General features: G+C 37.2%; 1 protein-coding gene and 1 long non-coding RNA gene across 7 annotated transcripts; both read right to left on the bottom strand.

Annotated features, from left to right (window-relative positions):
• Positions 1-549: 549 nt before the first annotated feature.
• Positions 550-20910, bottom strand: LOC105044377 (golgin candidate 5). 6 transcript variants are annotated; one of them, XM_019854071.3, is made up of 21 exons: positions 20582-20907; positions 20431-20485; positions 20099-20312; positions 18302-19311; positions 17209-17280; positions 16506-16580; positions 11007-11121; positions 9453-9514; positions 9301-9348; positions 8006-8290; positions 7759-7818; positions 7572-7655; positions 7317-7382; positions 6800-6898; positions 6500-6718; positions 5610-5724; positions 5272-5498; positions 4204-4263; positions 4006-4119; positions 943-1017; positions 550-832 (listed from the first exon to the last, which is right to left on the bottom strand). In XM_019854071.3, exons 3-21 carry the CDS (start codon positions 20241-20243, stop codon positions 797-799), a joined length of 2967 nt encoding a protein of 988 aa, XP_019709630.1. In that variant the 5' UTR covers positions 20244-20312; positions 20431-20485; positions 20582-20907; the 3' UTR covers positions 550-796. The 6 variants fall into 6 exon arrangements, with proteins under 6 accessions (XP_019709630.1, XP_010920564.1, XP_073108901.1 ...); XM_010922262.4 differs by having other exon boundaries at positions 20470-20485; XM_073252800.1 differs by having other exon boundaries at positions 943-1037; positions 20099-20485; positions 20582-20910.
• Positions 1124-3999, bottom strand: LOC105044369 (uncharacterized). Its single transcript, XR_831889.3, has 2 exons — positions 2733-3999; positions 1124-2615 (listed from the first exon to the last, which is right to left on the bottom strand). It is a non-coding gene; the product is annotated as an uncharacterized lncRNA (long non-coding RNA).
• Positions 20911-22345: the final 1435 nt, after the last annotated feature.

Below are 22345 nucleotides of genomic sequence, written 5' to 3'. Positions count from 1 at the left end.
ATGCTTACCAACCTCAGAGTTGAGATCTTATCAACAATGGTAAATAAAACCAACAACCAACAAACCATTATAAACAGAAAAATAACCTTCTAAATTCTCATATGATTTCTTTGAAATATGAGTACGTAAATTAATGTCACGTTATCAACGCCCACAACCCACTACCCACGAAATTTTTAATTTATGAAGCATCTGACTTTCAGTTAAACTCTGGAATGCAAATAACCTGCAGATACCTAAACAAAAAGCTATCCATATTCCATGCATACAGCACATTCAACACCAAGCTCGGTGTGTGAGCCACGGTACACCTCCCTCGGGGCAAGCTCAACTAATAAAACTATGCATTTAAGCACCAGGAACACTTGCGAAGACCACCCACAGGAACCTAATAAAATTACTCCAAATAACGGCATTATTACATAGGTAAAGAAAATATGCGAAATAGCTTTGAGGAAACAAAATTCTATTTAGGTTATATAAAATAGTAAAAATGCATATAGGAAGATTACATTTATACATGGGATAAGCGCACAAATTTCTGTCATATGACCAATGGAAGAATTGAATTTCAATATACATTTTAGTATTCAACACTGCTTCCTGCTTAGGAACACAAGTTTCAAGGCTGCAGAAAGGACTTTTCCATGAGAGCTGTTGTCTGAATGCGCACTTACAGATTCCAACCAGATTCAAATAATATGCTTGACAAAGTAACGAAATAGATTGATACAAATTTCTCAGCCAGTACCATGGCACTGCCATATTTTAATCAACAAAAGCAACCAATGGTTGATTAAGCTGCACCAGTTGAAGAACTAAACATCTGAATCTGCTCAGATAAAAGTTGAGGAAAACTATGATCAGAATGCACCTCATAAAACTAAGATCAGAGTTACATGAGGATTCAACAAATAAATGTCAGTGGCTAAGCAGATATACCCTGTTTACAAGCAAATCAACTTGTTCTCTGTACATCTCCTTCAGGTCAACAATGTCAGCTCGGAGTTCCTCCAACTACAATAGGATGTCAACTTCTTTAGTGCAGAACGAGGACTCTAGCATGTTGCACAAAGCAAACGGAGTTCCCACAGAGAAACACAACCACAAAACACGTGCTAAATTGAAAATGTTTGGCATTGAAAGGAAGCATATAAATCTGATACTTCAGTGTTAAATAAACTGGATGAAGCATAAAGAAAGGCAAACAAAAAGGTGCTTTTCATGGCACTGCATGCAAGCAGTCACATATTGTTCATACGAATAACACCATATGTTTAGCCTTGTACATACAGGGAACTCAAAAAATCCAGATGCAAACTCCAATGAAGGTATTCCTTGGACACTTCAAGATCTTACAGTTGATTCATGCCTATAATGAGTCCTTTTCACAATGATCTCCATAGCTGGAGATTTTTTTCTTTTAAAAGAAAAAAACACAGTTCTTACAGAATTCAATCAGCTGCAGGTTGCTTCATCCAGTTTTTAGTATGTATGCATGCGTGCGTGTGTTGATTGTTATGGTGGAAAATGAACTTAGTGACATGGCATGACCTGATTGGTCCAACTCGGAACTGATGTGGTGTCCAGCATGACTAAACCAAGTCTACCTCGGGCAAGCCAAGAAGCCGGACAAGCAGACCAGCAGACCTCAAAGGTCGCATGTCACCCGATGCAAAGTCCCATAGCTAGGGTGGATACTCTTCCAGCTCAGCACTCTTTCCAAGCCGACCTGAATCCTATCACCTCAGCTGGCGGTCTTCCTAGCTTGAGTGGAAAGGCATTCCCTCCATCAAGCCAAAGATGAAGATTACTATAACAGCCTCCCACAGTTACGTCAAATCTTCTGATGGTTACAATGCAATCCCAGATGGTTATAGCATGACTCCAAGCTGTTAAGATACTATTCACAAAAGAATCGAGATCCCATCCATAAATAGGCCATGAACCCCTACAAGAAAGGCATGAGTCCTCTAATACATGCCTTGAGAGCGAATTCCCCATACCAGCATTATTACGACCTTTAATATTAAACTCCTTATTCTTTCCATCTCTCTATTTTCTTCCTTATCTCCCATCAAAAAATCTTCTTTGACTTAAGCATCGGACGGTCCAGCCAAAGCAAATCTAGCAAATCCTTTGATCTCGTTTGTTGTCTGATAGATCCATAGAAGCAAACTAAGTCAACAATCCGAGGATCGGCAACAACACATTGGTGCCATCTACGGGAATAAAAGTAGAAAAGCCATGAAGCTCAAAAGGAACAACTATCAAGAAGCTGCCCAAATAGAGTCTCATGGCTCCTTGCATGGCTCCTTAAGATCTCTACCCCCTCAACCAATCATGAGAGCTATCAATGCTGGACAGTTCAACCACATGCAACAATGGATCATCAATCCCACTTCTAGCTAATTGAACCACTAGGGCAACATGGTGCCAAATCGTAGCCATCCTCACCCCAAGGGCCAAGACAAGGGTCAGAGGCATGATCGCTCTAGTTCCCCCTCCAAAACTAGTTCCAGCTTTGGCGACTCCTCTTCGTGCTGGTGTGAAAATGTCTCCAGGTAGAAGGCTAACCTCGATCATAAGATCGAATGTATAACAAGATCAAGGCCCTATAACAGCGAAGCCAAAAACAAAGGATGATCCAAAGATGATGAGCAATCCTCCGTTCACCAAGGAGATTATGGAGGATGTACTGAAAAAAAGAGAGATTATGAAGGAGACTTTACCGAAAGTTCAAGATGGCTCAATTTTAGCATTACAATGGTATCACGGATCTAATGGACCATGTTGACAGATTCAGAGCTCTCATGCTACTTTTAGGAGCAACTGATGCCATGATGTACTGAGCCTTCCCAACCACTCTCAGAAAGATAGGTCAGCTCTAGTACTCAACCATTCGACTAGCTCGATCGAATCCTTTGATCAGCTCAGCTGCCAATTCATTGGCCACTTCATCAGCAGGAGGCAGAGGAAAACTTCGCCTGTTTGCCACCAAGTAAAAAGAAGATAAATCCTCCTGAAGCTATATCAGCCAGTCAATGTTGAGATGCTGGAAGGACACGAGTTAGATCACTCCATCATAGTAGCTGCAGCAATGAACCAATCAAAGGCCTCATGCTTCAACTTCTTGCTGGAGAAAAGGCCTCCTCCCATGGACTTGGCTGAACTCCTATCCCACACAAATAAGTACACCTGTACTGAGGAAGCCATAGCTACTCAAAAAGAGGATGTGAGAGGGAAAAGCGGCAAGAAGTACAAGAGCCATGAAGAAGACGAGCTAAGGAAAAAGCATAGCCGAGAAGATAGAAGCACCACACGACCTTGGACTCCACCTCAGAAGTTCGAGAGATACATGCCTCTTAATGCTCAAAGATCTCAAATTTTTATGGAAATTTGAGATTAGAGATATCTGTGCTGGCCTTGAAAAATAAAGGCCTCAGCTGAGAAGAGAGGCACGAGCAGATACTGCTGAATCCACAATGATCATGGGCATGATACCAAGTGCCTAAGCTAAAAGATGATATCAAGGCCCTCATCTAATGAGGGTTTCTCAACTGATATGTAGATGATCGGAGAAACACTGATCAGGATAGGCGAACCTTGAAAGCCGATACACACACACATATGCAAATTTTCCATTTGCAGCATCATGCATCTGGTAATCCTCATTTACCAACAAATAACAGCTACCAAAGCAGCATGTATTTTAGAACTAACTCTTGTCAGGAAAATGTAACACCTATTAAATTAGTAGGCAGCTTTTAACTGAACTAGAAAAAAAAAAGCAATATCCAAATTTTGAAGAAATGTACCGCATAAAACTAGCATCTCTGCCTGATGAAGGAAGAGCTTTTTATAACAAGGGATGGAGTCATAGATGACATTAATAAGAAAAAACTAGGTGATAAAATCAACTAACTTTTGAATGATCACTATACATGTGTACTTGTCACTCTTGTGAGCAAAAAATCATGCAAAGAGTGCAAGAGACAAGAATACCTCTTCATCACGTTCACCCATAAGTTCAAGTGCTGACGAGTGCCTTCGCCTTAAGGCTTCAAGCTCTGTTCGTAAGCCAGGCAAAAAAGCTGCTTCTGTTCGCAGCTTTTCACACTGCACAGAAGCCAAATTCCAGCATTAGAGTTGTGCATCATACAGGACAGAGATATTGCAGAAAGAAAATGCGAGGAACTTTACCTGCTCTGTCATCTTCACCAGTTCCTCAGCCAGAGAATCACGAATCGATTCCAACGAAGCCTACAGAACATAAGTAGAGGTGGTGAGACCAATGCAGCCCCAGGTTCAGAATTTGGAAATAGTTTCACCCTTGATACTTTTAACACACACAGAATACACTAAGAGGTCTGGAAGAATTTGAAAAATAAAAAGATCAAAGAAACAAGGTAGAAGCAATAGCAACAAACAACAGCAACACCAACAACCCAAGAAAAAAAAAAAACCAAAAATTAATATGCAATGAATAACTATATCAAAAATAACCTAGAATTCCTGGATTGAGTATTAAATTGATTGCTCAAAAATAGATCAGATAATCATCAAGGATAAATGAAAATATCACATGAATACTGAACTTCTATCAGTTTATATATTATTTGATTGAAAGTTTTTCTTGACAACCAGAAAGCATAGAACACAAACAGAACTTACTAAAAATGCAGGCACACGTGCATCAATCCACAATTTACATCCACAGAATAAATACTGTTGAGTGGTATGATACCGGCGGTATCATTCCAATGGAAAACCAGCACTGGTGCCATCCTCAGGATGCTGAAACTGATCGGTACTAACGGTCTGTAAGATACCATACCTGTTATTTTTCATTTTATTGATTTTGGGAGTCTTGGTACTTGCTGACCATACCAGTACCACGTCATCACCATACTGTTGGAGGACAAAACTGGTACAGGGTTCATACCGGTATTTAAAACCTCATATCTCTGTCCCGCTCTAGGTTTTATGCCCACAGTTGCAGATTCAGTTATCAAGCAACATGAGTTTTTGGAAATAAGATCAGACTAAGAACCTCACACTATCACAAAAGGCAGAACAGCAAGGAAGCAACTTTGCTTTCCCAAACCTGAACTAAAGAATTAGATATCGCTTGCTTCTCGAGATTTGCTATAGAAAAGTTCTTGTTGTTGCAATAAAAAGTGGCTGGCCTACTGTTCTCTTTAACCCAGATTATTCAATGAACTTTTAGAAAGCCATCCAAATGAACAAAAGGATATGTTGTCTCCATACCAAGCGTGACATATATGAAGAAATTTCACCATCCTTTTGACGAAGTGCTGCTTCAAAAGCACTGGGAGTCATGCTCTTCAGAAAGTAAGGGGACATGCTTGTTTCCCCAGATATTCTCCTCTCAGACAAAAAGTTGTCAGATGAGTCCAAAGATGCTTGCAAGAAAAGACTTTCTTCCATGCTACTCAGACTCTTAGCACTTGAAAGCTTACGATTGGGCACATTACCTGCAAACAAAAGAAGGGAAATAACAAATAAAACCGAAGTGGTAAGACATTTTCATGAAAAAGAAAATCCTTCTACTATAGTTTGGAAAAGGTGCAGAATCTATTAATTACCATTTTCAACAAAAGAGTTAGTGTGTTTACTTGGGTCTTGATTGGCAACAGCAGGAAGTTCACAAGAAGAACTTTTTTCCAGTTCCAATCTGGCATTTCTTTCTCTTTCTAGCTCCTACAAATAAGCAGAAGTTCAAATAAAACAAATGGTTGTTATATACACATATTGAATCAAATTTACAGGTCAAAGATTAGAACCACCTTACAACCATCCAATCAACCACAAATAACCTGACCTTCTATATTTATGGATTGAGGTATAACCTCAAACTTAAGGACATTTCACAATAATGCACGTAGCTGAAATGTGAAAGCTTCATTGGGTTTATGATAATGTGGTATTGCAAAATCTGTTCAGTACATTAAAGGGGAAAAAAAGGAAAAACAAAAATAAAGAATGATACAGAACTGATTGTTATGGTATGATCTTGTGCAAAGACAAAGCTAGAGAAGGCTGTAGTATCAGCCAAAGATGTACGTAATGGTTGGCAAAAATTGAGATGAGAAACTCTAGACAGCAATCAGTAGGAAGGATTCGAAGACGCTGATACTTAGCAACTCAACAATCAAATAAATTTCAAAGATGAATACTCCAAATACCTCAGACAAAGAATGCCAGTTAAAAACTTCAATCTTTTCATTTCCCCAGGAAAACACATAATCAGATAGCAGACAGTTTGCTCAATAAGAAAAGAACCATGAGTTTGAACACATCTTGACTATGTCAGTATAATAAGAAAAGAGGTTTGGCCAATGCTGGTCAAATAAGCACATACAAATTGTGGAAGTTAGTTTGCTTCTAATAAAAGAAGTGAAGTGCCATTTCAGATGACTGCCATGTGCAATGGAAAAATGATGCATATAATTAACAAGCAACAGACAGACGTTACCTTCTCCAGAAGTTCTCTGTGTGTCACTGCTTCTTGCAGCTCTTTTTTGTGTTTGCTTCTAAGCTCTTTAATTTCATCTTCAAGCTGTTTGGCCCGACCCTCTTGAGTCGCAGCTTCTTCCATTGCAGCTAGATATTCTTGTCTGCTTTCAGAGGCCCTCTGCCTCTCCTTTTCAAGTGATCGGCTCAGCTGTGTTTGTTCTGTTCTCAGACATGTGATCTGAAAAGTCCCGTGGACTAATTGAAGCTTAGTTCCATCACTTTCATGAATAAAGTAAAGTAGCTAGGGCCTAAAAGGTACCTGAGTTTCTAGAACCGTCATCCGAGAAAGACTTTGGGATAGACGTTCATTCAGTGCCCGCTCCCTTTCCTCTGCAGCTGCAGCTTTGGCTTCTGCCTCCTGTCAATTCCAGTGAGTACTGATAAGAAGAAACCATAGCTGTGTTTCCACATGCAACTAGGTGCTTTTTGATACACTAGCTTGGTAACTAATTTGACCAGGTCTAAAGTCCAAATGGGAAATGCCTTGCAGAAAACCTCAACAAACATGGAAAACCACTGGAATGGTTTGAGAGATGGAGAAAGCATATAATCCTTCTGGAAAACCACTGAAAACCAGTTTCCAGAGGCTTTTCATAAAATTTGGCATAATTCTCAACAGTTACTGTCTCGTACCCATAATGCTGGCATTATTGCCATCCATTGCTTATTACTACTCCAATATAAAATAGATTTCTACAGATGTTTGTTAAAGCAGCAGCAATGACAAATAGATCTGGAAATAAATGTAAGCAATATCTCTATAAGAAGAAAACAACCTGCAAACGAGAGTTTAGGGCTCTCTCTACACCAGCCCAGGCTTCCGCTCTTCTGGCAGTTGTCTCCTATTAAAATCAAAAATTCCAAAACATTAACAAATGAATTTTGATAATATAAACGTAATTCTGAAGGATCAGACAATCATTAGTTTCAATGTTGATGAAACAATATCAGTACCATGCTGATCAGGAAAACAAACAAAGAAGGTGACTCAAGGACAAGAAATAAGCAAATCATTTCAACAAATAAAAAACCTGCATTGCTTCTATCTGCCTTAGAAGTGGCCTGGTTGATTCAGGAACTTGTGTGATTAACTCATTATAACGAAGCTCGCTTGCCTGGAGATCAGAAAATTTAATTTAAGATACAAGCCTTGAAAACCATCAACCACAACTAGGTATGAACATAAAAAAACTTTCAAAATCAGGAAGCATCACATACTTGATAGCGCTTTTGAAGATCATCAATATCCCTTCTAAGCATTTCTTCTCTGAAAGCTGCCTGCAGTAGTTGATCCAGTAGTAAATGAATTACTTTCCATGAAAGATTAGTTTTAAATAAATAATAGGGTTAATGGAATAAGACGGGACAAAAATAAGTCTATAAAACTACAGAAAATTTACGAAGTCTGTTTACAGAGAGAAGTTCCTAATAACCGATGTTGGAGATAACTGTGTTCAAAAAGTACCTGTTGCTCTGTTCTGCTCAGAGTTTGCCTTAGCTCCTCAAGCGTTTGAACCAGCATAGCTTCACGCTCACTAGCTTCCCTCAAGCGACTCTCGAGCTCTATCTTGGCTTCATTGTTGGCCCGTGACTCTGCTAATGCTTCAGCCTCCTTGGCTGCATTAAGTGCGTTGGTATAAAATTCTTTCTGAGCAGCAAGTTCCACTTGATTTCTCTCTATGGTTTCTTGGAGCAACTTTTCAGTTGCTGCCTTGTCTCTTTTAATACTCTCCACTTTTGACTCCTCAACCTAGAATGACCCATGAATGAAAGAATAAGAATTTATGTGAACCAAAAATAGTATTCAAGCCAGTAATGTCAAAAATAATTGTTATGTTGAACAAAAACTTAAAATCTTCTGCACCCAGTGCAGATAAAAATAGACACAGGCTGCTATTACATGCACTCTTAGATAAATGGAAATTTCTGCAGCAGTTTGCTCAATGGGAAGCTGAGATTCAAATAACATAAGGACTTTCATTTAGAATCCTTCAAAAGATTCACAAACACATATCCAACTTTATTAAAATTCAAGTAAAGTTTTCCATTGGAACTTTTCAAATTCCGGAAGCCTAATATGTAACCGTATCTTATCACTCCAGTTCCTTGACATACGTCTTTATGAATCTTGAAACAAAACATGGAACCATACTGCTTTCATATTTTAGCTTTAGATGCAAACCTTGGAAGTTTTAGAGAAACAATGATCCTTAAAACCCAAAAGAAGCAGAACTCCTGAGGAAGCAGTTAAGTCAATTCACTGTAAAAGTTGATATATAATTTAATGATATTCCTTTCATAAGATTGGTAGCATCTAGATTCGAGAAAGGAAAAACAAGGATACTTTGGTGATTTCATACAAACATAATAGCAATTGCTAGTTATGAGTTCAAAAAAGTTTGAGAACTCTGTCAGAAAAGGTGCACGAGCTCCTAGGTAGGTCCAAGAGCACATGAAATATCCAGGGTAGGATTGCAGGAGATTTCTGCAGTGACACTTAAGATCCATCCTTTCTTTTCTGGCCATCAGTACTTATAAAATTAATTATGGAGAATACTATAATTTCTTATTGAAAATGAAGACATCAGAATAAAACATTCCTGCACATGGAACACCTTACAGTTCATACAAACACACAGAGATCATGAGAAATTCACAATCTCAAAATTTATATGAAAAATGTATTTGTGGGAGGAAAATTTTTACTCAATTTAATTTACCGTATCATCTACTTAGAGTACTGATTAATCACTTAATTACCTGAAGCTTTGAGTTGAGCCTTTGCTTTTCTTCCTCAAATTCTCTGATCTGGCTCCAATACAACAGATTAGTAAATAACATTAGAATTTGCATTATATAAATAAGAATGTTAAAGACATGAGAAGATCAGAAGATAGAATCTTATTCCATACCTGCGCCCTGAGTTTCCTGATAGTTGCTTCTTGGGCAGCTTGCTTTTTAGATAGTTCTTCACCTGTTCAAAAGTAAAACAAACTCAATGAGAGAGTAGTACAGATTTGCAGAATACTTTTAACCTCACAAATAGATGCCATGCATCAGATATCAAGCAACAACTAAGACTAGAAAACAGTAACATTAAGCACACTATCTCAAATAAGATTCATGCAGCATGTAGAAGTGACTCTCATATTTCTTGCCACTCCATTACAGTGAAGGCATCATCTCCTACTTGTGTAAAAAAGGATGAGAATGAGCTTTCTCAATGAAGCTTAACATCATGATGACTTTTTCTGCAGAAGACAAATGATATAGCAAATATTTGGGTTTTAGAACTTTTGTAGACAATCATCTACCTGGAAAATTCATGATGCAAACTAAGTTCATGCACAAGGAAGTTTGATTTCAATCTCATTTTATAGCCTGTGAATTCTTGATTTCAGCAAAATTCTTCCAAGAACTTTAAATTATGCTTACACAGTTAGCTCTATAATTTAGGTCCACTTTAGTGGAGCAAGGTTTAATGAAATTTTCATTAAGCCCATACTCATCCCATATCCACAAGTTTAAGAATGAACTAACAGAGTGCCTACTTCAGTTCAACTGATGGTGGTGGTGGTGGCCTGGTGGGTTGGGGGAGAGATGGAGAGTTGCCAGATACATTTATAAAGGAGTCTCATACATCCGTGGCATTAACATGCCTTGGCTAAATTGTGATGCAACCAATAATAGAAAACAACAAACGAGAAGCAACATGCTCTTTAGAAACCAATATTTGATACCTCATTCCCATCAAGTGGGAATTGCAAGTGGGCATTATAAGACACACATCGATGATACAATAATTTTTCAATAAAGTTTTTTACATTCCCAGGTCTATTGTATTCTAGTCGATTAATAATTTTCTGGATCTCTTTTTTTTTTTAAGAAAAAATTGGGTGGTATAAATATCAGGCTCCTTAACAGTGTTAGTAACACATTTACTATTAATTATTGACTGATTTTGACAATTTTGGCCAATACAATTCAGAATGAAATGCAATTATAAACATTTGGCCTGAAGCTCAGCAGAAGCATTCTCTAAACTTATACCAACTTTTTGAAGTAAATTCCAAAACTAAATAATCAAACGTCGAACATTAGACATGATATACTTAACAGTGACACCTACACATGCAGGAGTTTGAGACGATTATGGTTGTATAACATAGGTGTTCCTGAGGTTCCTGTGATGATCTTTTTCAGATTAGTTTACATTATTTTCTTTCTTTTTTTATTGGCTTTAACAAACTCTAGCCTTTACTCCTACGAACCAAATCCACTTATATTGACCATATAAATGTATAACAACAATAATGAAAGTAAATTATACAGTAACCAAAGCAGTATTACCCTAAATGTTACTAATAAAAATTTAAGAAATAATGTGCAGATATTATGGAAGAATACTGCAAGGTCTACAACTTGGTTCGCACAAATAGAATGCATATTGATCTTTTCATATCTACCTTCAGCCATAACTTGACAGATAATCTCATCTTTCTCTTTCAGAAGAGCAGCTGCATCACTTTTTTTACTTTGTTCCCTCCTTAATGTATCCCTTTCCCTGGTGAGAGCATAAACCTGTAACGAGCAGTGTATATTTCATACCACACAAGCTGTTTCCATGGAATAATATAGCACAATAACTATGTAAACTTATCTAAAAGAATGAACTGAACATATAAAACCTTTCCAGAAAAGTTATATACAGAAGAAGTATCAATTTTAAATCAAGTGGTCTGATGGAGCTTTGAAATGATAAAACAATTGGTCTACTTGCCTGTTATTCCTGAACATTCTACATGGCTGATAATATTTTTCAAAAGCAAGGAACTCTTACGTCAAAAGCACTACTCTTTTATCAACAGCATATATGTGAGCTTTGACTACTTAAAGGCAAGTTGAACAAGAAAGTTTTCATTATAACTAGTGTAGCTGGTAAAGTCTTTGGGAATTGGCACCAAGGACTTGAATACAAATTCCCCCCTTCACCCAAATTGTGACAAGGATTTATCCCTTTCTAGTTCTCCCTCTATATCTAAGAGATGGACTTTGCACCTCCCAAGAGAAGGGGGTATCTACTACTTCGATGTCCAAAATCAATAATCGGTTCACCCAAATCAAAGATTCACATCATTGATCATGATTTATATCATTAAAAATGCTTAAAAATCAAAAGTCATGTATTCTGGTAGTTTCCAACTCATGCATCAATATTGGACATCAAAATAAATGGCTAAAATGATATGGGACCATATTTTGCTATGGTCTAAGCATAGGATCTATTAATTGTCAATCTATAGGTATGTTAACATCTACAAATCATGATCAATAAGGTGAATTCTTAATTTAAATGCTTTATCATGTACTTTAGCACATTCGCACAATGAAAACTATACATTTTTTATCTACTCAATGCACATGTAGAGAACATAGCAACACGTGATTTTTGGTTTCTAGGCATTTTTGGTAGTATAGATATTAATCAAACAATGAAAACTATACATTTTTTATCTACTCAATGCACATGTAGAGAACATAGCAACACGTGATTTTTGGTTTCTAGGCATTTTTTTGTAGTATAGATATTAATCAATGGTGTGGATCTTCAATTTGAATACATGATTATTGATTCTGAACCTAGGAGAAGTAGATACCTTCTCCTTTTAAAAGGAGCAAAATTGGATAAGATCGATCGGATTTGGGCTTAGATCCAGTTAAGTCAAAGCTGGACAATGAAGATCCTACATTAATGATCCAAGTCGTTGGATCTGATCTACTACCCCAAAACTACTTGCACACCAAAAATCATATAATTTGGAGATCTTTGGCCTATGCATTAAGTAATCAAAAAATATATCTAATTTAATTTTATTTAGGCTGTTCAATTTTTGACTACTTATGCATAGGCGAGGGGTCTCCAAATCATATAATTTTTTATGTGCAAGCAGTTTTGAGGTAGTAAATTACATCCAATAGCTTGAACCATCGATGTAGGATCCCCATTATAGAATTTTGACCTATCCGAATCTAGATCCAAACCCCCCATTATAGAACTTTGATCTGACCGGATCTAAGTCCAAATCTGATCGATCTTATTCTAGTTTGGCTCTCTCTCTCTCTCTCTCTCTCTCTCTCTCTCTCTATATATATATATATATATATATATATATATATATATATATATAGAATAGCAGTAAGAAAGGCATAGGCATTGATATGATTTCCATTACTGTTTTCACCAAACTCAGCCAAAGATTTCTAGAGAGAATAAATTGCATACAAACCAAAGTATCATTTAGCCCAATTGGTGTCTTTTCTTGGTTTACAAACATTTGCAACTCATAATAACATCAAATGGAATGTGATAAAAGGGGCAGATACATGTTTGCAACATAGAGAGATGAAAACATAGAGTTCTGTTACAGTTGCAGCATCACTAATAAATAATCAAAGCTTAAAAGTTAAAACTAAGCATTCACCCTTTAGCCATATTAGAAATATGCATTAGCTGCAGCAAGGACTCGTTTAAGACAACATAACATTTTCCTGTGGATTCAGCAAATTCATCCACTGTTTAATATCTACCTTATTAGCATTGGATCAAAATCAAATTCACTTCCTCCAGAACATTTACTTTCAATGGGTAATTTGCTTATTCTGCTTCCCAACTCACTTTCTGTTTAGGGACTATATATGTGTGATTCATATCCTTGCACTGGGGTATACTTCTATTCAATGCAAGTATGCCCCCTTAGAATAGTTCAAAAGGCACCAATAAAGCCTGGCATTCATTTCTCCCAATTGCTCCACTTGTGACTCCAAGCTCCAACATGCCAAACAGGCCACAAAAGCAGATAAATAGCAGATAAACTTCATAGCAAGTTAGCTCACTTAAACAGCTGTATAAAACATATTACACTTCCTTTATATCCTGACATTTGAACATGGTAAGCAAGATGCAAGATATTTCAGAGTATAGGTGTAATATCAACAGAACAACAATAGTTTGGATCATCAACACTAAATCTGCATAATTTCTTTTAGGGCATGGTTGCATAGTTGGGATTTTTACACTGTAGGACAAAGCCATTGCAGAATCCATATATTCATTCTAGTTATGAAACCTGTCATCCCACAAGAGAATAATCTTTGAGGTTTATAGTCCTCTCCTCCATTTGGATGCCAGGAGGACAAATATCCTATAATAACTTTCTAACCCAAGTAACTAGAGCTTCTGTTTTGTATTAAACTTATTAAATATGGTAAGTCAAGTTGCAAAACACCCTCCATTTCATCTCTTATTTAAGCAGATGTGGATAAAACATCATAATTCCAAATAACATGTTGCACTCCTTTAACTCTCTCGAGGATCTCCTTTTGTTTAGCATGCTAGTTTTTTTCCTTTAAGAACCAGTATAAACCCATTGACTACTTCCTGATTAAAATTCTTCAGAAAAAATTAGAATGCTCTTCACAAGAACCAGCTGCTCTTATTAAAGTCACCAAGCTACAGTCAATTAATGTTGCCTCTTCATTGCTCTCATAAAAGTTACTGAGCTACAGACACCAACTTTCCTTCCATTGCCACATGCCCCCCCCACCAACCTTTAAGAAGGGGTAATAAAGGTCCATAAGAGGTTGCATGCTAGGAGCGGTAGGAGGAGGAGATGGCTATACATGAGAGAGAAGTGTAAAGGAGACAGGAGGCATGAGGTGATCACTATGGTTAGGTCTGAGATGGTGATCATAGCATGGAACACAATAGGGATGGAAAAAGCAGTATGCCTGTAAAGGAGATGATAGAAGGTGATAAAGGCCAAGCTCAGTAATCATAAGTGGAAAAAAAAAATCTTTTTCCCATCAGGATCAGGATATCCTATGGTAGTTTAAAGACAAGTTTTTGCCATGCAAACAGCACATCGGGCCTGGCCTAGGGTTTTAACCACCCATGAGTTGGAATCCCTTGTAGTCCTTATATTTCTTTTGTCCTTTTAATATAATATGCCATAGTTAACAAAATCATAAATATACAAGTGAAAGAGGCCATCTAGAATGTTCCTTCTAACAGAACACATACGTACCCCATGAGTCTACCATTGATGGTTGAACAAACCAACCAATAAACAGTTCTTCAACCATAGGACTACAACTTTGTTGGACCCATTAAGCCTCTCCATCGAGATACTAATCTCCAACAAAACCAAACACTAACAGGTGTCGCTTGAGCCTAATGAATCCTTTGTTCAAGAAATTCCTCAAAATGGACTTAAAAGAAGGCACAAATGGTATGCTGAAAGAAAAATGGAAAAAACCAAAAAAAAAGTTATTAGCAAAACAGAACACAAAATAGCTGCCATAAGTTAAATTCAAACACAGTCAAACTCTATGTATGTGTATGAATATCCAAAAGGGAGTTGAACAGTTGAATCAATCAAATTTAGTTATTGAAAGTCAGATAATCAATTACAAAGATTCAAAAGTACTTGACTACATACATACATAACTACAAGGTACTACATATGATGCAGGAGCAGTGGATGATGCGGATCAACCCATTTTGATAGCCTTATATCAGTCAAACTCTAGTAAAATAGTGTTTATTAGTTCTTAATAGTTAGTGCTTATAATGCTTTAATTCTGTGTTAATGTTGAAAAAGGTTTCACAACTTGGTTTCTATTTTGGTTTCGCCACCTTGGGTAGAGTTCCGGTTTCAGCAGCTTCACACCAGGTCTCGGACTTTTAGCCCAAAAAATCTGGAAAAAAAATCTAAAAAATAAAAAAATAATTAAAAAAATAAAGCAACATTAGTTATTTTTCATCATTTGATTGTGTTTTTAGTTATCTAGGTTCATAATTATATAGTTTGGATAGTTTTAGGCTAAAGTTAAACTATAATCAAGCCATTTCTCATCATTTGATTATAGCTTAAGTTATCTAAAATCATAATGTATATAGATAGTTTGGGTATTTTCATTCTAAAATTAGTGAGTAGGCTTTGGTGCAATAGTCAGATTACTTCATTATGACCTAGATGTCGCAGATTCAAAATATGGAAACCTCCTCTCCACACGAGGAGGTAAGGATGCACACATCCAATCCTCCCCAAACCCTGCAGTGGTGGGAGCCTCGTGCACTGGAACGCCTTTTTTTCAATCTGAAATTAACTATGTTGAATCTATATTAAGTATATTACATGAATGTACTAATCACTCAAGTAAAATACCAAATATCAATCAATCAATCAAGCATAAATTAACAAGACAAGTACACCTGAGTTATAAATAAATCAGGTTTATCTATTCGAAACCACATTACTATTGCAAGGTGAATCATGCAAATACTAGTGGCCATCATCAATGTCATAATGTGGGTGAGGATATTTATAGAGATGAGGATAAACATGAGATGGCTTCCCACAAATCCACAAAGTTATAAAAGTAATATACGCAGTTATGATCCTGGCAATTTGGGATCTTGCAAGGTGTAAAATAGAACAGAGCTAAATTTGGGCATCTTTTTGCACAAAGTGGTTGCTTCCAAGAAGTTATGAAATATTTTATCTATCATACATAAAAAAAATATCATTTTTGTGAAATATATTGTATTTAGTTGTCTAGAATACTCTCCATAAAATACTAAGATCAGGGGCGTTGGATAACTTCATGCTGTAATATGCATGACTAACTCCTTTTCCCATCAAGTACTTGGTCTTTGAGAGAAATTTAAATTTATGGACCATCTTTAAAAAGCTTTCTCCCATAATTATACCATGCATAAAAATTTGGGACATGTAAATGAAGCAAGCTTTGTGCAAAAAGCCAACACAACTCCAAAGTAATAAACAAAAAAAAAAAAAAAAAATCATTACAGTAACATGAATTCAAGGACTAATTGTTACAGTTTAATATAGACATTGGGGATAAGATGAAGAAAATGAGTAAATTGTGCAAATGAAATGCACCTTCCTTTCAAGGGATGCCACCCTCTGATGATATTCCTCCCGTAATGCATCGATTTCTGCTTCTGTGGATTTTCTCTGACATATAGTAATCGAAAGTGCAAACGTCATATAAATGAAAAAGGTATTAGAAACCATTCTCAATTCATGTAGTCATTAAACAATTGCTACTATTGCTCCACCATTAAAGTAACAATTTGCACCCAAATTTCATCAGAAGTCCCTACTCCCTAGTATAAACACCAACATAATATAAATGGACAACTGTAAGAACATGTGATTTTGGATCGAACTATTGCCAGCCAATTGAAGAACCAAATATCTAGTTGCAGCATAAACAGGAATAATTTATGTCAGTGGTAATATATTGGCCATTTGCCAGCTTTATGTCTGGTTCAATGGTACCATCAATTATATGAGATTACGAGGCATTGTCACACTGGGCAGATTGATCAAGGGAGCAACGCAGCAAATAGCTTTATAGGTATAGGCTTAGCAGTCAATAGCTTGCTTCTGTAATTCGTCTTAAGATTAGCAGAATTTCAATCATAACTAGTGAAAATATGGACAATTAAAAACATGACTATGCATACACAAAGCCGCACTTCTGCAGTCAAGAAATTACAATTTGCCGCAAATACCAACTGATTGCATCTGCTATATTCTTAATAGCAAGAGAACATAAAGAATCAAGCTCCATACCTACCTTCAGATCCTCAATGGTCGACTTTAACTGTTCATTCTCATTCATAAGTTTTGCAATTTCATCAGCTTTGGCCTGCCAAAGGATCAGAAAATATAAAGATAATGTCTGGTAGATAATACTACAGGATGGTTGAAGGATAATTCATCTTCATTGTAAGATGAACTAAGAATTACTATATGGTGATGCAGCAGTCCCTAGATAAAAACACTGATGATATTAAACTTGTCACGTGACATCATGTAAGTGCATAAATTCTTATATAAAGGTTACAATTCAGAGCTTCCCCTTTCCCTCCACTATAGTGCTGTCCCCATAGATGAGAGGTTTTAAATTTTAATGCTCCACAGAAAGCAAAAACACAATACAAGCTATTGAAATAATTGATGCTCTAGACCTAATGCAGATAGAAGCATGAAACCATAAGAACTAAAAACCACTTGATGCCAAGACTTTATACATCTTTTTTTTCCCCTTGTGCATTCTTCTACCATAAAGCTATTAGCTACATAATATCATTAAAACCATAATCGCAAACAAAAGGTCCTTTTTCATCTGCACTGTTATTTTATCATTTTATGTTGAAAGAAAATAACATGTATTATATAAATGATATATTAATTCTGGCCATTCTATGTCTGTGTACCAGATGTCAATTCGACCTAGCATATTTTGTTAGAACTTGTTTTTTTTTTGGGGGGGGGGGGGGGGGGGGGGGCGCGCTCTCAGAGGAGCATGATTAGGAGCTCATGTAAAGAAAAGGAACAGCTTGTGCTTTGTTGGTCGGGCCACTGAATACCGCTAGAGTAAGGAGAATTGGTTTAGCAACCAAAAATCATGGATAAGCCAGACCAGCTGGAGCTGATTGACCAAATGCAAAAATAGCCTGTTCAAGTTAGTTGGTTCAAAATCCTAATTAGACTGCATTACCTACAGAAATGCACTTGATTTTTTTTTTTTAAACATTTAGAATTGGTAACTTCAAAATCTCAAATGAACTAAGTACTAGACTCGCAAAACAAAATACAGAAAATGTAGCATAAGCTAATTATAGACTTTCTAATTACTCTCATTGTCTATGTATTTAAAACATCACCTGGGCTTGCCTAGCAGCACCTTGCAATGCAGCTTCCATCATTTTCATTTCCTTTTTCACCTTCTCTACTTCAACCAAAGAATCCGTAGAAACTGGTATATTCACTGTTGTGCTCGATGATTGTTTCTTCTCATCAGCTTCAAGATCCTTCCCTTGCAAGCCCATCTCTGCTGACTCATTAGATATATCTGTATCATGAGATATAGATTCAGTAGTTACTGCTGGATCCCGCTCAAAGCTGATTGAATTTGGAATGGGATCTTCAGATCGTTCATCAGCAGTTTCATGCATTGGCATACCAACTGGTATCACACTTGAAACCTCTGTTTCATGGCTCATTTGCCCATTACTTAACACATCAGCATGATCAGGAGAACCTTTATGAACAAGTTTTTCAGCTTCAATCTCATGTTCATCTTGGTATACCTGTGAATCCCTCATATGATGCAACTCATTTCGTGCAGATGGAACATTGCTCTCGATATGTTCTAAACCATCTGAGCTTGTAAGCTTGGAATCTCCTTCCTGTAATTCATTGATGGTTCCCACCTCAGCATCTGCTTTCTTCTGTAATGCAAGAACAGAATCTGCTACATCAATATTCCTAGCAGTAGACAAATTGTTCTCAGCTTGTGAATGATCTGATTTAGCATCAGCTCTGTCTTCATCAAGTTCTCCAGGTGTATTAGACGAAATATCTACTTTATGAGGATCAATATTTTCATCCTTGCTTTCAGAATCTTCTTTTTCCTTCTCAACAGGAGCAATTGTTTCTGCCGCAGATGTATGTGATTGTTCGTTAGTAATACTATCATGTCCTTCAGTTGATGAAGGATATTCTGAAGATTCATCTTTTACTGATGTTTCAGCTCTTACTAATGATTCTTCTTTTACCAATGATTCTGCTTTTACTGATGCTTCAGGAGCACTTCCGTCTCCTATATGCCCCATAAAAGCCCCCAGATCAAAAAGCCCTTTCCTTTCTGATGCTGCTCCCCATGCTCCCGAAGCTAACGATTGAAAAAGAAATAAAAAACACATAAAGTAATTGGTCCATTAAATGTAGTAGAAAATAAATTTATTATGTTTCAACAACATTGGTCAATGGAAAAGTCGTAAAACAAAAGACAACTGAACAAGGACAAATTAGAACAAGTTAGATAACTAAATGTCTAAGCCACGAACCTTAACAGATCCGAGAAATGCAACATTGAGGAAATTTGAAGCATTCAGGCAATTTGCCGTGTGAGAAATCAGTATGTAAGAGTTTCAATGATTTTGATGAGATCTTTTAACAACAGTCCCATTGATTTAATCAGAAAGAATTGAATACGAGCATCACCAATCAAGATCAGCAGATTAATATATAACATGAAAGACCAAATGTAAAGCCATGAAAAAGTGCATGACCCTGTCCTCATCTTGCATGTATATATACCATAGTTTGAAGGACTCACCTTACACTATTGTATCTAAAAGTCCTTAATTCATTGCCGAAAACAAAAATAGAAAAGAGAGAGAGAGAGAGAGAGAGAGAGAGAGAGAGAGAGAAATCATATGACTAAAGTTCTAGATCCACATTTGAATAGCAGGGTACAACTGGCTTGACGTAAAACTCGTAATTGTTATTCTATCCTCATCCATATCATTTGGATGAGGTTGAAATTAACTCAAGGATGCTTGATCAAGAACCACCACCAACATCAAAATTTTCAAAAATCCAAGCATCCTAGTCCTTAGCAAACTAATGGTTTCGTATATCTACAAACACATGCATATGTAGGAAAATAGCATTACCTTCAGCTTTAGCTTCTGATTTCTCCTCCAAACCAAGGGCGCTATCAAAATTTTTCTCTATGTTCTTCACACTCTCGCTCAGTTTCGTCACCGCCCCGGCAAGATCTGGGAAGCCTCCCAATGAGACCTTCCCCAACCACGCCATTCTCTAATCGAGACAAGAATCCCACTCAATCCAAAGTCAGAATGCCAAGCGTACAGACAAGGATCTATTCTGCATCCATGACCAAAGTACAATGTTACGATAGACTATCTTTAGGAGACTCCAAAGGAATTCTCAACAACCATATTTCCCAAATTCAAGAACTATTTATTCATGAGAAAACAAGGACCCGTTGCAGGGAGCTGGATCAAGATTCTCTATATCACACCTTGAATTCCGTAGAACTGTAGTGTAATTTAATTCGAAAAAAAGACATTTACAGGGACTGTGAGGTATAGAAGCCCTGGGATCCAGAAAAGTGGTCAATAAAATCCACCAACCTCGAGGAAGATCCAACCAAGTTCCGGATACCGTGATCCAATCCGAAGGTTTGCTCCGGGAAATCAAGTCGAGAATTCGGAGATTTAGGGTATCGATCGCGGAGGGGTTGGGTGGAATCCGCCGATCTCCACCGACGAATCGAAGGCGGAGGAAAAGAAAAAGAAAACCTAGAAATCAAGAAAGAAACGAAAAAGGAGCCAAAAAAAACCGAAGGGAAGCTCCTAATTCTCGCCGTCTCTCCAGTTCAGCCTCTTCCAAAACGATCCGAGAGCAAGTGCGCTATGATTTGTCTCAACCGACCCGTCGGTAGATCCGGTTACCCAGGCGCCGACTCTCGTTTAACTGGGTGCGGATAAAACGGCTTTATCCGGCGAACCCTTTCAATCCAAATGAGCTGTAAAGGCTTAAGATTAATAAATTGAATCGTATTAAAAGGAAAGAGAAAATAATAAAAGGCTGAGGATTGGATTTCTAGTTGTGTGGGGTCCATTTTCGGCTTCACTAATCTACTCGAACTGCACAATTTAGATGAAGATGGCGATACATCATTGGATTAGATTGAGCCGAAATATGAATTATATGGGTTCAATTTGCACTATATGTAACACTGACATGCATGTTTAGTTGTCTTGTGAACATATGAATGTTCAAATCTATACTCCTTTATTATCAATACTGATAATTATTTGTATCCAGTATATAAAGAGAACTAAATCAAAGTTCATTTGTAGAATTCTAGATCATAAGAAAGTTATTATCTATATATGGTTTTGGCAGTCTAGGACCTTGACTTGGCAACAGCCCTTTCATAATTTATCAATCTAAATACTGATCTAATATGTGATGTTCAATGATTTCAAATGGGTGCAAGAGAATCTAAATATCCAACATCCTAATGGCATGATACCTAATACATTCAGGATGTCACTTCCACCGTGGTGCTAGCGACCCAACAATAGCCTCACACATATCTATGATGAAAAGTGCTAGCGCAGTCACCGACCGACTACCACTTATATTTTTACGGTTGTGCCAAAAGAGTTTCAAAATCTCCAGCTCACTAAGCGACAAACGTCTGACTGCTCCTCTACTCCACTTCTTCACTCGCTGGGATCCATAATCTCAACAAACTCTGAAATGTACAAGTTATTTATTCTCTAACAACTCGAGCATGCCTCTACGACCCTCGAGGGAGAAAAATGGCATACATCCTCTAAAGTGACAAGCATTCATATCACCTATAAAATCTAAACTCCTCGAGACCTCCAGATGAGTGAAAACATGCTCTTGCATGCCCTCCTTTGAAGACTGATTCCACACGAATTGGATCCATCTCTTCCACAAAACTCTGAGCATTTTTGATTCCATTAGAATGCTCTCTTGCTCTATATGGCATTCGTGGGATCTCCACACTCCATCTCAACTTCACCGAATCTTATACTCGGCTCCAAATCATCATTGATTTCTTCTTAAGAATTCAGGCTTTTTCTGTTTGCTTTCGCGAAGAACTAATTTAGACATCGGAAGGTCCACCATTAGAGAAATCTCTAACATGAGGATTTTTTTTTTCTTTAATAGTTTTGCAGGACCCGACTCACAGGCGAACAAGATTCAAGCACAGACGCATGTGCCTCCTGAAGGTTCCATCCGATCGTCTAAGGACCACCACATCATCTCTTTCCAACTCCAGCTCAATGGCCTAGGCAAGGTCATCGTCTTGGCATCGACCATCCCTAAAATGCTAAGATTTCTTGTCTAGGGGA

This window comes from Elaeis guineensis, chromosome 2 (genome assembly GCF_000442705.2).
Source record: "Elaeis guineensis isolate ETL-2024a chromosome 2, EG11, whole genome shotgun sequence".
In the NCBI taxonomy this organism is placed as follows: Eukaryota; Viridiplantae; Streptophyta; class Magnoliopsida; order Arecales; family Arecaceae; genus Elaeis; species Elaeis guineensis.
This window is presented reverse-complemented; position numbering and strand designations above follow the sequence as displayed.

Coding starts and splice junctions, on each gene's coding strand:
- LOC105044377 (XM_073252798.1), bottom strand. CDS start 20,243: ATGGCGTGGTTGGGGAAGGTCTCATTGGGAGGCTTCCCAGATCTTGCC. Junction 8,291..9,300: donor GGCTCAACTCAAAGCTTCAG/GTAATTAAGTGA, acceptor GGGTCATTCTAG/GTTGAGGAGTCAAAAGTGGA. Junction 5,499..5,609: donor TAACTCTTTTGTTGAAAATG/GTAATTAATAGA, acceptor TTTTGTTTGCAG/GTAATGTGCCCAATCGTAAG.